At 34.3% G+C, this 17,356-nt stretch overlaps 1 protein-coding gene across 1 annotated transcript in view; it reads left to right on the forward strand.

Moving 5' to 3' along the window:
* Positions 1 to 17,356, forward strand: part of LOC145248112 (alpha-L-fucosidase-like) — a 59,145-nt gene that overhangs the window by 10,916 nt on the left and 30,873 nt on the right. The window contains exon 2 of the mRNA XM_080109903.1: positions 16,776 to 16,882. Coding sequence (XP_079966029.1) covers positions 16,776 to 16,882 — 107 coding nt within the window. The remainder of the gene's footprint in view (positions 1 to 16,775; positions 16,883 to 17,356) is intronic.

The following is a 17,356-nucleotide window of genomic DNA, read 5'->3' on the forward strand; positions in this document are numbered from 1 at the left end:
AGAGAAACATTAGAACCCATTTTAGGATGTTTCTGTTATAGGAGACATAAGAATCTATGCCTAATTTCTTTATATACTAGTCTACAAACCACCCCCATATCGAATGACTTATGCTCATTTGCATATCACATTATATTAAATCTCTTTAACTAATTACCTCGACCTTATTACATATTGGAAATATTCTAATCATTTCAACTGTACTATTTACAAAATCTATTTAACATTTAATTATTTAATATATTTTCATTTAATTTTATATTCGATTTATTTCACTTTACGTATATTATCAAAACAATTCATTGGCGAGGAAGCTTTATGTTTTGGGATTGTATTGAAAATGTAATGGAAATTTCAATTTCGTTCCGTTTTAATCTTTTATATTTTACTTGCCAATATAATTGAAAGAATACAATTCAACTATCGTAATTTTATATAAATAAACAAAAACAAATATTTTAAAATAAAACTTTATTAAAAAAGAAATAATTTTATTTTTAAATGAAAAAAATCAATTTAGTAAAATAATTGTATTAAACACCCCCAGCCTTGTCAGCAAACCTGTAAACCTATAAAAGTTAACATTTCGAATGTAAACAGTGATTTTTCGATTTTGTTAGCGCTTGCCGCAATTAAACACAATTAAAACGGAACTAACTTTATTTCCATTCTATTTTTTAAACAACCCCCAAAACATAACGCTCTCTTCCAGTTATAGCCAATTTTTTTTTAATTAAATAAAACAGGTCAAAATAAACAGATAAGCGCATTTTCTTTTACATTTTTCTTACAACCATTGTCATTTAACCAACTGCAGGATATCGTTACTTTTGTGGGGTTGTTTTGAAAATGGCACGGAGATTATAATTTCGTTCCAATTTAATCTTTCTGGTCGAGCCTATTTCGAAAGCCTGTCTTATCATAGATTTGAACTACAAATAATTTATTACATTTTGATTATTACTATCTTAAGACTTAAAGCTTATATTTATTTCATTTTTCTATTTATATATTGAATTAGTTATTTCCAGTCTTATTTAAACTTAGCGCTTTCTTTAAACCGGATGAACCTTTTATAAAAATATGAGTTTAACGTAAAGAACACGAACAAGGTTTTATTCAACTGAATTTCTTCCAGTTTACTAACAAAATATATAAATTTAAAAGAGATATAATTAATAAAATAAAAAGGTTATGTAATTTAAAAGAAATACACGTACTCACAAAAGCAGAACTTTTTTTACACATTTTTTTCTTTAAAACCATAACAATGAGACTAACAATTACCTAGATCTTAGTAATTATTTGTTTTAATAGAACTGTTTTAATTGTACTGTTTACTTAGTTAACCTAAGTTGGTATTACATTTATTTTACATTTACTTTTTTTTTTTAATTATTACTTTTAGATTGTGACGTTTACACCCGGAAGTAATGAGTCACACGTAGGTCGCTTTTATTCATTCCTTTTGGTCAAGATCAAAGTGTAGTATCTGTTCTTCAGATGCTGCACTTCATTTTCTTGTTCTCTTTCGGTGGAGGAGAAATCCTTCACGACTGAGACAATTTTTATTTTTGTACCTTTTCTCCACGTTAAAAAACGACCCTGGTGTCTAACTCTGTCCCGTGGGGAGGCATAGTAAATAGGTACAATATAATTGTTTATAATTGTACTATTCAGAAATATTATTTATAGTTCGTCCATTTCAGTTAGTATACATTTCCTTTACGCTTAATTAATTTACAATCATTAATATCGTTAAACAATTCCGTTTAAAACCGAAATTATGCCACCCAAACGAAGTAGAAACGAAAGTGAGGAAGAAAGAATGGAAAGATTGGAAGCTAATAGACTAAGAGTTGCTGCAATTCGCTCCAATGAAAACAATTCAGATAGAGAAAGACGTCTAGAACTTAACAGGATACGTCAAAGAGAAAGGAGAGCAAGACTGTCAGATTTGGAAAGAGAAACCCAACGTGAAGCTGATAGAACTAGACATGCTGTAAGGCGGTTAAATTCATCACAAGATGAAATTCAAGAAAGGCAAAGATATGCACTGGAAAGAGAAGCAATATTACGATCGAATGAATTATATGAGGTAAGTAGACGTACACAAGGTCAGTTGAGAGTGGCTCAACGACATCAGAATGAATCGGAAACCCAACGAAGCTTTCGCCTATACCAAGGGCAACAACGAGAGGCTGCATGGAGAGAGAGTATGACTTTGCCCCAGCAATTGACAGAAAACGAGGCAGCTAGACAACGAATGACTGCTTTGAGACACCATGAAATAGAACACTGCAATAGAAAAGGATTGCTCTACAACAAAAATGACTCTCTCACTACAGCTGATATAGGAAAGATGGACAAAGTATGTCAACATTGCTCAGCTGTAAAATTTAAAGGAGAAACCCCTAGTTGTTGTTGTTGTTCTTCTGGCAAAGTTGTGCTTGATAGCTTTCCACCACTGCCTCAGTTGCTTCAAGATTTGCTCTCCGGCAATGGTCCCATCTCTAAAGATTTTCTGCAAAATCTACGCTGTTATAACAATTGTTTTGCAATGACATCATTTGGTCACAAAATTGCGGCAGTACATGGGTGGAATCCTTCTTTTAGAATTCGAGGCCAGGTTTGCCACCAGATTGGGAGTCTTTTACCACCTGAAGATGAAACAGCAAAGTTTATTCAAGTCTACTTCTTGGATAGTCTGGAAGAGGAACTACATAATCGGGGACGTGACAGTAGACTCAATAGAGACATTCTCCAAAGTCTGACTGAATTTTTACATGAGAACAACAGCTTTATTTGTCAGCTGAAAACAACAAAGGAGAGGATTGAAGAAGAACACTTGGTAGAACATAAAGTTGTCATAAGGGAAGACCGAAGGCCGCAAGAAGAGCATCCACGGCGATTCAATGCTCCAACAACAACGTATGAGATTGGAATATTAATGGAGAATGAACCAACAGCTAACCGGGATATTGTCTTGCGTTTTAGAAATGATACATTAAAATGGATCTCCGAACTACATCCCCTCTACGATACTTTAATGTACCCGTTAATGTACCCCTATGGTTCTCCATCTTACAACATCTACATGAAGGCATCCAATGAGCGAAAAGTTACCCAACAGCAATTTTATTCGTACCATTTAATGACTCGGCCTGGAAACTATTTTCTCTGGTACCGAAGGCTATTTCAACAATGGCTGGTGGATGTGTACTGCAAGATTGAAACAGAACGTTTACAGTTCCTGAGGCGTGAGCAACAGACCCTGAGAGCTGACAATTATAGCAACTTGAGAGATTCAATTCTTAGGGAGGATGGGAATCCAGAACAGTTTGGTCAACGAGTTGTACTTCCGGCAACTTATACAGGAGGCCCTCGATACATGTTTGAGCGTCAAAGTGATGCCATGGCATATGTTCGGCGAATGGGCCGAGCCGACCTCTTCATCACGTTCACAACCAATCCAAAGTGGACAGAAATTACAGAAAATTGTCTTCAAGGGCAAGACCCTCAGGATCGTCCAGATATTGTTGCCAGGGTTTTCAGGCAGAAGCTAAAAAAGTTACTTGAATTTATTAAAAAGGGAGGATTTGGCAGGCTGAGGGCTTTCCTGTACAGTATTGAATATCAAAAAAGAGGACTGCCGCATGCACACATCCTCACCTGGCAGGCCCCAGAGGACAAACTTCTACCAGAAAAAATGGATCTCTGCATATCTGCAGAGATCCCTGACAAAGAGGAAGATCCTGATCTTCATGCTAAAGTGATGGCACATATGGTGCATGGACCTTGTGGACCATTTAATCCAAATTGTCCATGTATGATTGACAACAAATGTTCCAAAAAATACCCAAAAGAATTTCTTCAGTGTACCGAGCAAGGCCAAGACTCTTACCCCAAGTACAGGCGAAGAAAACCAGAAGATGGAGGCCAGACTGGTACAATAATGATGAAGAGAAATGGTCGGTATGTTAATCAAGAAATAACAAACCAGTGGATTGTTCCGTACAACAAGGTCCTCCTTCAGCAGTTCAACGCTCACATTAACGTAGAAATTTGCAGCTCGATCCAAAGCATCAAATATGTCCTCAAATACGTGAATAAAGGATGTGATCAAGCAGTGTTTGGACTACAAAGAACTGATGGAGCAGCTAACCAACAAGGCCAAGTACAAAGTCACATTGTGGATGAGATCCAGCAGTTCCAGAATGCAAGGTATGTCGGCAGTTCAGAGGCGGCCTGGAGGATATTGGAACATCCCATCTATGAACATTTCCCCCCAATTGTACAACTTTCTGTTCATCTTGAAAATGGGCAGCGTGTCATGTTCTCAGCTGATACTGCTCTGGAACGAGCCCAAGGTCCACCGCCTGCCACAACTTTGACAGCATTTTTTCAACTCTGCCATGAGGATGACTTTGCAAGGGGTCTCAAATACGCAGAAGTCCCTGAGTTTTACACTTGGAACAAATCGACAAAGAAATGGATGAGAAGAATGCGTGGGGTACAAGTTGAAGGTACTGAAAATGATGATGTATGGAAGGCACCATGCATTGGGAGAATCTACACGATTAGTCCAAAAGCAGGGGAGTGTTATTTCTTACGCCTGTTGCTCAATGAGGTTGCTGGTCCAACTTCATTTCAAAATTTGCGAGCATACAATGGTCAGGTGTTTGAAACATACAGAGCAGCGTGCCTTGCTCGAGGCCTTCTAGAAAATGACCATCACTTGCATCAAGCAGTAGGAGAGGCAAGTGCCACTCAATCACCTTCAAATTTGCGAAGCCTATTTGTGATAATTTTAACAGCCTGTGAGCCAAGAAATCCTCTTGAGATCTGGATGGCTTTTCGTGATGTAATATCTGAAGACATTCTTCACAGATACAGGCAAGAAGTTAACAATCCAGAAGCAGATTTTAATGAGGACATCTACAATAAAACTCTTTGTCTAATTGAAGAAAAAGTTCTCCTTATGTGCGGTCAACCATTGGCAAGCTATGGATTACCTGCACCAACGCAAGGGAGAGATGAAAGACTCGCGAGAGAGTATCAACGTGAAGTTACTTATAATCTTGAAGAACTTTCCCTACAAGCAGAAAATATGCAAGAAAAACTGACCGATTCTCAAAGAGAAGTTTACAATTCATTCATGGCAATGTTGGAAGCACAAGGTGAAATGAACAAAAACATGATGTTTCTTGATGCTCCAGGTGGTACGGGCAAGACTTTTGTAATCAATTTGATCCTTGCAAAGATTAGATCCATGAGAAAGATTGTGCTTGCAACAGCATTCAGTGGCATTGCTGCTACTCTACTACAAGGTGGCCGCACTCTTCACAGCACTTTTAAAGTACCCTTGGATACTCATCGAATGGATCAGCCAGTTTGCAAAATTACTGGTAACTCAGCCTTGGCAAATGTAATTAGAGACACCTCTGCAATCATTGTAGACGAAGCCCCAATGACGCACAAGAGTGCTTATGAAGCAATTGACCGAACACTGCAAGACATCACAGGAAACAAGAATCCCATGGGTGGCATTCCAACCTTATTTTGCGGTGATTTCCGTCAAATCCTCCCAGTGGTTAAAAATGGCACAAGGGCTAACATTGTCAATGCAAGTTTGAAACAATCCTATCTCTGGAGGCACGTTATAGTGAAGAGACTGACTACTAATATGAGAGCCTATATCTCTGATAACACAGCTGCAGCAGACTTCTCAAAATTGCTTCTCCAAATCGGTAATGGTCAGTTTCCTATCACTTCTTCACCTGACACAATTAAGATTCCAACTGCGCTTGGTAAATGTGTCGGTAATCAGAAGCAACTGAAAGACAAAGTGTACCCAGACCTGCAAAACAATGGAAAATCACCGGATTGGCTTGCTGAGAGGGCTATTATTTCGCCATTAAACAGCAATGTGAATCATTTGAACAATTCAATAATGGATGAATTTCCAGGAGACACAAAGCAATACAAGTCAGTTGATTCGGCTACTAATGAATATGAAGCTGTTCACTACCCTGTGGAGTTTTTAAACTCTTTGGAGATATCTGGAATGCCTCCACACATTTTAAATCTCAAAATTGGATCGCCAATCATGATTCTTCGATCCTTGGAACCGCCAAAAACAACAAACGGAACCAGATGTGTTATCACCAGATTGCACACCAATGTACTTGAGGCCACCATTTCCTGTGGTCCCTACAAAGGCGAAACCGTTCTACTGCCAAGGATCCCCTTAGTTCCATCGGACTCAGAACTTCCATTTAAATTCCGGAGACTCCAATTTCCTGTGAAGGTGTGTTTTGCAATGAGCATAAACAAAAGTCAAGGTCAGACATTTAACACCATTGGCGTAGACTTGACATCAGACTGCTTCAGTCACGGTATGTTCTACGTCTCCATCAGCCGGACAGGAAGTTCAGAAAAACTCTACATTCTGGCTCCAAATCAAAGCAGCAGAAATGTAGTTTACCCTGAGGCTCTTCAGTGAAAAGTTCGAGAAATGGATATGAGGAAAAACTGACATGATCTGATTGTGGTAAGTTTTTAGTATTGAATGTGCAAGATAAAATTTAAGCAAGAGTTGAAAATTACTTCAATGAAAAATTTACTATGTAACATCAAGTAACCTTCCTTTTTGATGAAAATGTTTTGTGAAGTTCCTGATTGAATTTCAGTCACTACAAGAGGTAGTTAAAATGTTAATCACCTTATGCAATCGTTGCTCTTACAACATCAACTTACTGGAAAGGTGCCCACAGATTTTGGTACCCGAGTGCGCAACAAAGCTCCGTGCGAAGCACGGGTATCTTTGCTAGTATATGTATATTTGGATGATGTGTGTGTGTGTTATATAATGATATAATAAGGCAATAAACAAACACATATACACACACTTGTTAAACGACATATATGCAAAATATACATACATCATTAACATTGTAATTTATTTTTATTTCAGACTATTATTCTCATCTTTATTAGTTGTTTTTCATCTTTTATTGGTTGTTGTTGTTTCACGACGTTTCGGCCAACTATTCCTCTGGCCTTCGTCAGGTGGTAACCGCGACGGATAGGAACCTCGAATCTCCTAACTGCATTCTCAGCAATCACTGCCATCTGTAGTTGTTGTCGTCTTACCACGTTTTGGCCAAGTAAACCTCTGACCGGCTTTGGGTAGGATTGAAACCGCTATTTTCAGACAATGTCCATCTGGAATCATAGAGATTCAATGTCTCTATCAACTACGCCACGGGCCCCGAAGGGCGATCAAGGTTGGATTCTTTGATCTTATAAATCCACATTTATTTATTATCTGATCTTCCATAGTCGGGTCCCTACCGATTGGTATATATATTATTCCTTAATTGGAATTCATTTTTGAGATGAGCATTATATATATTAATTTATTATTTCGGACTATTATTCTCATCTTTATTAGTTGTTGTTTTTTATCTTTTATTGGTTGTTGTTTTTTATAATTGTTTAACATATAAACATAAAGAATGAATATGTACACACCTACTGGTAAAAATGGATAACACACACACGCACTCACCAAACTGCTATTTCAATTGCTTTTAATGAATTAGATGCCCTGTAGTCAAAGTCGTCTTTAAAATTGTCCACAGCCACTGCAAAAAGGATTTATGGAAAATACAAGCACGTCCTATGCCAAATTCATCAAATCCTAAATTGTTAAGGAGAGGGTTGGTCACCATCAGTTTCAGAGAATAACCAAACAGAGGGAAGAGGGGTTGAAAAAGCATTTGTCAAAGTATGAACGCCGGATTGTGTTTGCATTTGACACTCCTTAAAAATATTTGACACTGGACAAAATGATTTTTCTGATTTTATTGGGCAAGAGTTTTAAAAAAAAAAATACAATGTTTTTATTTTGTTTTTTAATACCTTTTTTAGATAGTTCAAATTAATGTATTTTTCCACTGAACGGGGTATCTTTTTATACATTTTTACACTTAATACTATACTACTATCGTGTTCATTAGTTCATTATACATGCACATATATAGTTTTTACAATATAATTATCCACTGACATATGTTTCGTCGTCTACGACTCATCAGAGTGGCTGAATATATATATATATATATATATATATATATATATATATTCCTATAATTTTTTTATTTTTATTTTTTTTTTTTGTGTATTGATATTCATATTAAAAATCGGATCAAGTAAAGATTAGATCCCCGTAACAGAAGATAGATTGGTGAACATTTCAAGTGACACGGTTGTTCAACCTTGACATTGCCGTTGGTTGTTTGTAAACACGTCAAATAGCAGACATAGTCGAATGTTCGCGAGCAAGATTTTAAAAAAAAATATATTTACAAAACTTTTAAAGATTTAAAAGAAAAATATATATTTACAAAATGTTTTTCAATATTAAATATTTACAAAACTTTTAAGGATTATAAACTTTTTTCTATTTGCACAAAACTTTTTGTGTAAGTAACAAAACGAACGTAAATTTAACAAAATATACTAAAATAAATGGGTGTCTTTCTGAATGCGTTTTTTTTTATATATATTTACAGAACTTTAATAAAACTAATAATAATTATAATAAAATAAAAAGAATGAACTATATTAATTACAAAACATTAGAAACTGAAAATTTCGGACGCTAAACTTGTACTTAATTTGTCTTTATGGAGAAGTAAGCAAATAGCAAGTTTTTGAGGGGGTTTTTTTTAATAAAAATTATAAAAAGATAAGTTTTTTTTTTTTTTTTAAATGAAAATTATAAAAAGATAGCAAGTTTTTTTTGTTTTTTTTTTAATGAAAATTATAAAAAGATAGCAAGTTTTTGGGGTTTTTTTAATGAAACTTATAAAAAGATAGCAAGTTTTTTTTTGTTTTTTTTAATGAAAATTATAAAAAGATTTGTATCTTGTGATACTACACTTCATCTTTATAAAAATAAAAGTTATAAAAGATATGTGAATAAAATATATTTTTTAAAATCTCGATTGTTTTGCTTATACTTGTGATTTTATTATGCATAAAAATTGCCTCGGTCTAGAAGGATTTCTCCTTCACCGACCACCTACATACATCACACTTTAAATAAATATTGAATTGTATTACAAACGGACAAAAAAAAAACACTGTACTGTACATAAAAATTAATCTTGGTCGCAAAAATCCGAACAAGTCAGTTATTTTATATTTGTTTCTGCCATTAAAAAGTTTGGTTTAAATAATTTTTGCTAAATTATGTATTTTTTAATTGACATCATTCGAAATTCTCAGTTATAACGTTGGTTTATTTATTTGGTATTATTTTACGACCTGCCCCAGCGTAGTTGACGAAAATTTCTGGGGGTGTCGCCAGAACTCGTCTTTTTGGGAAACGATTGGGGTAAAAAAAAGAGAAAATAATGTCATGCAACAACACAAAGAGAAATAAAAGGTAATTAATTGAAACCCTGTAAACTGTTAGAATTATAAATGTTTATTTAAAGAAAAAGGGTGGCTGGTTGCTTTGAATTCCCAAAAGCTTGTAAAATAAAATTTACTAAGTAACAAATAGAGAGAAAAAAAAAAGGGTGAAAAAATCAAAGACAAAAAGGCATTCAATATAAAAAGGAAAAAAGGCAACTGGGCAAAAATTCACTTTAAAATGGTCCCTCAAAAGGGAGACTTTTCAAAATATATAAAATGTTCTTAATATCAAAGGCTTACTTGAAGTCTGAATGAAAAAGAGAATAAACATTTCAAAACAGGGAGTCCTTTAAGACGTGTTTTTTCACAAATAAAACCAACCTTCAAAGGTTTTTTTTTAAATGTCTCTCTCGTCTGAAATAGGGTTCCAAACAAATGGTCCACTCTCCTTTTTATGAAGGGTTGTCAGTGTCTCTCTCTCTCCTTATTCCTCCTTTCTTTGGAGGAAGCAGTTTTCCTCAAAAATTCCAACACTGTTCTTATAGTTGGGCTCTCTACCCAACGTTTAAATAAGATGAAATTTATCGACGGCACGTCGAATGTTCTTCTTTGAAAGGGAGGTGCCTACAAACACTTCAATACATTCCTTTTGAAAAAAGGCACTCCACTGTCAGAAAAGGATAAAAAATATACAAAATACGTTGCCGAAAAACGGTCAGCAACGGAGTCTAAAGGATGCTTCTTCCAAGATGGCCAACCTCCAAACTGATTTTTTTTAAAAGGGCACATAAAACGGGGCACTGTGGCGTTGCGAGAAGTTCCACAAGGATCCTGATTGGCCAATAGCCAAGGGCAAAAAGGAGGAAGAACGGACAGGTCGTTTCAAATTGGGAGAGAGATAGAGAGGTAAAGAGGGAGATGGGGTGAGAGAGAAGCGCACACACTCACAGGTCAGTTAAAGGCCGACTACTAGATACGTGTACCAGGCAAAAAAGTGAAGGGAGTCACAAAGCCAGCGAGTCAGTCGCTCAAGGCAGCCCATCTCCCACCCCACCTGCACTGTGTGATGGCGACAAGAATCTTTAAAGTAAAATTTCGGAAATAGTATAAATACCCCCAGCCACCCCATGTTAAGAACGGCATTTGGAATAAACACCTCCCAATCTCCCCATGTTAAGAACGGCTTTTGAGGTTGGTGTGTTTATTCTGAAATCTTTTCTTAACATAATGAGGTTGGAGTGTTTATAATATACTGGGGCACGTCGTAAAAATTTACCATTTATTTATTATTATTATTATTATTAATAGTTAAAAAGTTCTGTAAATATATAAAAAGAACGCACTGAGAAAGACACCCATTTATTTAAATATATTTTGTTTAAATACATTCGTTTTATTACTTACATTAAAAAGTTTTGCGTACATAGAAAATATATATATTTTTTTTTTAATCCTTAAAAGTTTTGTAAATATTTAATATTAAAGAAAATGTTTTGTAAATATATATATTTTTTCTTTTAAATCTTTAAAAGTCTTGTAAATATATTTTTTAAAAATCTTGCTCGCGAACATCCGACTATTTCTGCTATTTGACCTGTTTACAAACAACCAACGTCAATGTCAAGGTCAAACAACCAGTGTCACTTGCAATGTTTGCCAATCCTTGTCTTATGTTACGGGGTATATAATCTTTACTTGATCCTAAAAATGTATTACTTTCTTATATTTTGGCCATGGAATTGCATTCACTAGCAAAAGATCTAGCTAATTTGCATTAAAAATTTGCATTCTTTTAAACATTCATTTTAATTAATTCCCTATTTGTTTTTTTCAGTTTTTTATGTGATGATCATCTTTAGTTAACTCTTACATGTAATTATATTAATACAGATATTCTACATGATTTATACTTGCGTAATATTTGTGTAAAAAGTTTATAGTAAACACAAAACTCTTTCCATATATATGTATGTATACGTATATATTTTTGTTTAAAAAATTTTGCCTACCAAATTCCTACAGTTTTTGGCGTATAAACCTGAAACTTCATATATAGGGTATTTGAACCCATACGAAACTTTATATTTGAGTTTTAGTCAGAGAAAATTGGTACAAAAGTGAAAATTTAAAAAAAAAAAAAAAATTGTCAAGCACAGGCATTACGAATATGCATGCATAACACAGTAGGTTTTGGTTCATGTTTTAATTTTCAGCCTTGCAGCAAACATGTCTTCATAGCTCAGTCATTAACTCAGTAGAGATAAAAATAAACCCTAAGCTAAACGTTTTGGTTTCGATTCTTGGTGGTGGCGCATGATTCATTTTTTTTTTTTTTTTTATCATTACTATATATTGGGTCTAATATAATATAATAATAATAATAATAAATACGAAATCTGTATTATTCAAAATATCGCATTGAAGTGTATTTTATGACCAGGCAATGCCGGGCACCCTGCTTGTGTGTGTGTGATATATATATATATATATATATATATATATATATATATATATATAATAACGATTTTTTTCTCTATACAAAATGACATTATAGCTTCGAAGACACAGACGTCACATAAAAATTCAATATGATCCCACTACTAGTCATTATCTGATGTAGGTGTTGCGCTTACTACCAGTTGCTTTCATTTGTTATGACAAATTATTATATTAATTCCTAGGAGAGTAAATTTCATTCACAAACCATTTTCACAGTTGGTAGCACGATAACTACTCTCTCATTATTTACTACTCTTCCGCTCCTCAAAGTGACCAGAAACATTATTACATTTATCACATCTCTTTCCAATGTCGCAGTCCATGTTTGCCTTTTCTACAAATACATTTAACATTAGGTTTTTTTTCGTTTTCATTTCTTAAAATAATGATCACTCCCTCCACAAAGTTCGGCCAATCTTATTGGCTGCCTGCTTGAATTTCTCTGAATAAGGAAATATTAGTTTAAGGCATTTCTCGAATGATTAAACACTAAGCAAGATGACATCAGTCATCATACAGAACAAATTTGGCTATTTCTTTCCTGCTGAATAATGTGTCTGCTGACTTATTGTTGCGTATGCTTTACTTATGTAGCCTTTGTTTACATGTGTACACAGTGACTGTATCACAAAAACTGATCAACTATTTCCCTTCTGCTAATTTCTATCTACGGATGCCCAGACGAACATGAATTTTCTATTTCGCTTTGTTTACGGTTATAAAACCTTAGGCAAGTCATTTTGTGGTGCTTGTTCCCTATCGTACACACCTGCTTCTGCAACTGTCTTCGGACACATTCGGGTCAAGATCAAAGTGTAGTATCTGTTCTTCAGATGCTGCACTTCAATTTCTTGTTCTGTCAGTGGAGGAGAAATCCTTCACGACTGAGACAATTTTTATTTTTGTTCCTTTCCTCCACATTAAAAAAACGCCTCTGGTATCTAACTTTGTCCCGTCGGGAGGCATTGTAAGTAGGAACAATAGTATTTTCCCAGTTAAATCGTCTTTTGTTCGTATCTTCTGCTTATACGCTTTTTTGAACGCAAGTACAAACTACTTTTACCCTTTCAATGTAATACACTTTCACATATCAGGGACGGGTCCATCCTGGGTCCAACTCTTTTCCTGATCTACATTAATGATCTTCCAAATCACATCCTTAGATAATTTGTAGACATTTATGCTGATGACACTACCATCTATGGCAGTACATCAAAGGCCATAAACAACCAAGTTCTTTCTGATTCTCTCTCTTCTGATCTTGAGCATGTGGTACAATGGGGAAAAAGGTGGTTGGCTACTTTTAATGCATCTAAAACCAAGCTTCTCTTTACATCATCAATGCTCTGATCCCCATCTGGCATTAATTGAAATGAATGGCTCTCGTTTTGGGGAGGCTCCATGTTTTTGACAAGCTTCTGGGCTTGACCTTTTCTCCTGATTTGAAATGGAACACATACATCAAATCCGTTGCCAAGGTCACTGGAAAAATGGTGGGATCCTTCTATCGATCCAGTAGATATCTACCTGCTGATGCAATTCTCTACTTATATAAGAGCCAGGTATGTTCAATACAATATGGTCATCTTAAAGTCCAATGTGAACAAGTTCTTGATGAGCTATTCCCCTTAAGTAATCCAATTTACTAAATATCCACTTCTGACAATTACTATGATATTGCCCTTTTGACCACTGTACACTCTTTAACCCTTATCCTCGAATAGCGTCTTGGCCTTGATAAGTGGTGATTCCTTTGAAAAAAAAAAAAGATAGCATTAATGCTCCGCTATGACCTGTATTCTGAATGAGTAGATAAGATGCTCACATTACGATTACTTTCTACGGGATTTATGTTGAGCTTGGCATTTTAAAGGCTTCTCAATTCACTTAAAGCTAAGAATATAAACGTAGGTTTCAGGGATTTTTTTTTTTTTTTTTTTTTCATCTTGGCGCTCTGCAATTTCGTTTTTTTTGGGGGGAGGGCCTTTGAACTGTTGTCTCAGAAGTAACTTCTGTCGGAAAAAAAAAAATTCTTACTTTTACACATTTCAGTTATTTCACCTTTCCGATTCTAACTTTCATAGATAATTTCACTTTTCAAACTTTTTCATTCTTAATTGGTTTTATATGTAGTAGCAGTGGTAGGATGAAGAATAGGGCTAGGACAGCAGCATATTCTTTTCATTGTTTTGACTCTCGAGTGTGTATCTGTTCACATCTTATATGCTTTTATATAGATTGATGTGGCTCTCAGTTTATTAACTCGGTCAGAGTCAAAACAATAAGAATATTCTGTTGTCATAGCCCTACTTATTAGTAGGGTTTCTTTTTATTCATTTATAATTTTTACTTGTTTATATTTTATGGTTACAACTGTTCTAATGATTATTATTTGTCTTAGACTTTTTACTGTTTTTACATTTCAGTTATTAGTAGGGCTGAATTTCTTAACTTCTCGACCACTTCATAATAAAAAAACAAAAAAAACAAAGGTCTACATTTTCATCCTTGGTCAATGAAGCAGAAATCCTTTTAAACTGAGACAATTTTAATTTTTGTTCTAATCCGGAGTACCTCTTTTTTGGCAAGCTGGATTTTTCCCACAATAAAAAAAAAAAAACGACCTTGTGCCTAACCTTGTCTTCGTGAGGATACAAGTAATCAGGGGCATTTTATTTTGTTTTGTGAATCTTAGTTTTTTTTTTTTTTTTTTATCTTTTTTCTTTTTTTCTTTTTTTTCTTTTTCTCTTTTTTTTTCTTTTTCTCTTTTTTTTCTTTTTCTTTTTTCTCTTTTTTTTCTTTTTTCTTTTTCTTTTTCTTTTTTCTTTTTTCTTTTTTCTTTTTTTCTTTTTTTCTTTTCTTTTTTTCTCTTTTTCTCTTTTTTTTTTTTCTTCCTTTAAATAGAACATATCAATATGCCAGTAACAGCTATGCCTTATTCACACAAATCACCATTCACCATATGATGGAGAAGAGGATAAGGATCGATTTTAGTTTACTCGCATAGAAACAATTTTACACGCTTATGTTTTGGAATGTTTCAGATGGCTATTGATAATTTTTATCTTCAAGTACATCTTGAAAAACACATACTGACGATTAAACCAGAAGACTGTCAATTAGAACTGATTACACTTAACACTTTTATCCATTGTGCCACAGTACATCGACTCAGTACAGGTGATACTAGCAATACAATTACTTAAGACTTCTACCCATTCATGCTGACAAAATAGGGTTCCATTTGAAATTTCAGAGTCTGACAAAAAGATTCTATAGTTCAACAAGATATACTTGCTAGTCTGAGATTAAATTGGCTGAAACGTTATGTGAATAACATTCAAGATGAGAACAGTAGTCAGAATAATCCAAGTTATCAATCGTCATCTAAAAAGTTCAGAAACCTTATAGATGCAATACTATTATTGTTCTTTTTTTTTGTTTGTTTAATATTTCTGTATGTGTTTATTGATTGTTTTTTTTTCTGTTTTTTTTTTTTTTTTAGATGCTTGTTTGTTGGGGTGTCATATAATACGGATTTTATATTTGTCTTTAGTATGAGTAAAAAGAAGACTATTTGCTATAAAAATGTTGTTAAACTTATATTTAAAAAGAAAAACATTTCACAGAAATCATTGCACATCTACATGCAGCAGACACAAATATTTGTGAATTCTTCTTTCTTTTTCTTTTTTTGTTGTTGTTATTTTTATTACATTTTCACCCCCAAACAAGTCACAGTACCACTTTGATGTAGGGGGCTTCTATCAGGGACATAAGTTGCAGCGATACTATGAAGGGAGTTGAGCAGCAAGATGTCTATTCACATTATGCTTGAATTTCTGCATGTCAGTGCAGTGGGGGAAGCAGAAACCCAGAAGGGAATTCCCAAGTCTGGCAGTTCTGAGGAAAAAACTATTAGAGTAAAAGGCTTTCTTACATCTAGGGATTTCAACTGTGTAGGGGTGGGACTTTGCTGATTGTCAGGTTTGTCGGGGGTATTTACATCAAGGAGGTACAAGGGCTTGTCGTTTGTCGGAGCATCCACCATTAAAGTACAGTTCTCTGTATAAAGTAAAATAATCTCTCAACCTTCATATCAGGAAAATAAACTGATATCTCTTGTGTCCTTACATTTATCTATGCTGGTCATGGCTTGATCTATGCCAAAACCCTGGAGAATGTGTTTTCAATGTCCAATCTGTCTAGATCATTTTTTTTTTCATACATGTGCACAAATGTAATTGTTTGATATTTTAAATCTTTTACTATTTCCTGGTGCTCCCATATCAGGCTGTGTCAAAATATTGACCTCCTGACTTAAATGCAGCAAACATTGATGTTATTTTTTTTCCTTTTTTTTTTTTTTTGCAAAACTCAATCATGTTCTGCAAAGCCAAAAACAAAAATAATTTTTCTTTACAAAACAACCAAACTAAACACCATGAAGAAAAATATTTGAAGATAGAACTTGAAGCATAAAAATTTTGGGCAAAAATAATTGAACCCAAAAAGAGTTGATATGCCATAAAAAAAGAAGCCACCTAATCAAACACCATGAATAAATATTTGAACTCCTTTTTTTCCAAAATTACCAGATTCGTCATTAAATAACCCAAAAGAAAGGGGCTGATATGCCGTAAAACAGCTTAACCAACTGTTTACTATTCTATCGTGGATTCTGTGATTTATTGTGTTTCAAAAGTCAAGCTCATACTGTTTTGGTTTCCTTTTTGCATTTACACCTGTCTGGCACAAGGCCATTGTCTAAGCGCTCTAATCTTTCCATGCACACAATATACCAATGTAATTCTTTCCTGAAATTATTTTATTTTTATTTTGTCCAGATACGTCGTTCTAACCACAAAACATCATGAAGGTTTTACAAATTGGCCATCTAAGGTTTCTTGGAATTGGAATTCCATGGATGTTGGACCCCGTAGAGATCTTGTAGGTAAGTATTGACATTACGTGTTCCTTTTAGATGAGGATCATCGCTGATTTGTATTATTCTGATTACTGTTCTCATCTTTATTCTCACAATGTACGATTTGATGTAATCTCAAAACTTCAAGTGCATCATATCAAACTTGGAAATTTGCACGGAATTTCAAATGAAACCTTTATTCAGTCCATGGGAATAACATGATCTCATTTCTTCAATCATACAGAAACTCTTTTAGTCACTGGGGGCTAGATTTTGGCAATAGGGTGGGTGTGGAAGTAATTCAGTGCAATTTGTATTTTTTCTATCATTGTGATCAACTTGTGACAGGGTGCCTTTCTTCTTCATTTCTGTCTTTTTTTTATTGTATTTATTTATTTATTTTTATTTATTTTTATTTTTTTGGCAATTTCTTCCTTCAAACCCACCAACAATGCAAATAATCTATATAAAGCAACCGTGTCTGTCTGTTTGAGGAACAGT

This window comes from Euprymna scolopes, chromosome 26, assembly GCF_053919585.1.
Source record: "Euprymna scolopes isolate OS-2025 chromosome 26, ASM5391958v1, whole genome shotgun sequence".
NCBI classification, from domain to species: domain Eukaryota; kingdom Metazoa; phylum Mollusca; class Cephalopoda; order Sepiida; family Sepiolidae; genus Euprymna; species Euprymna scolopes.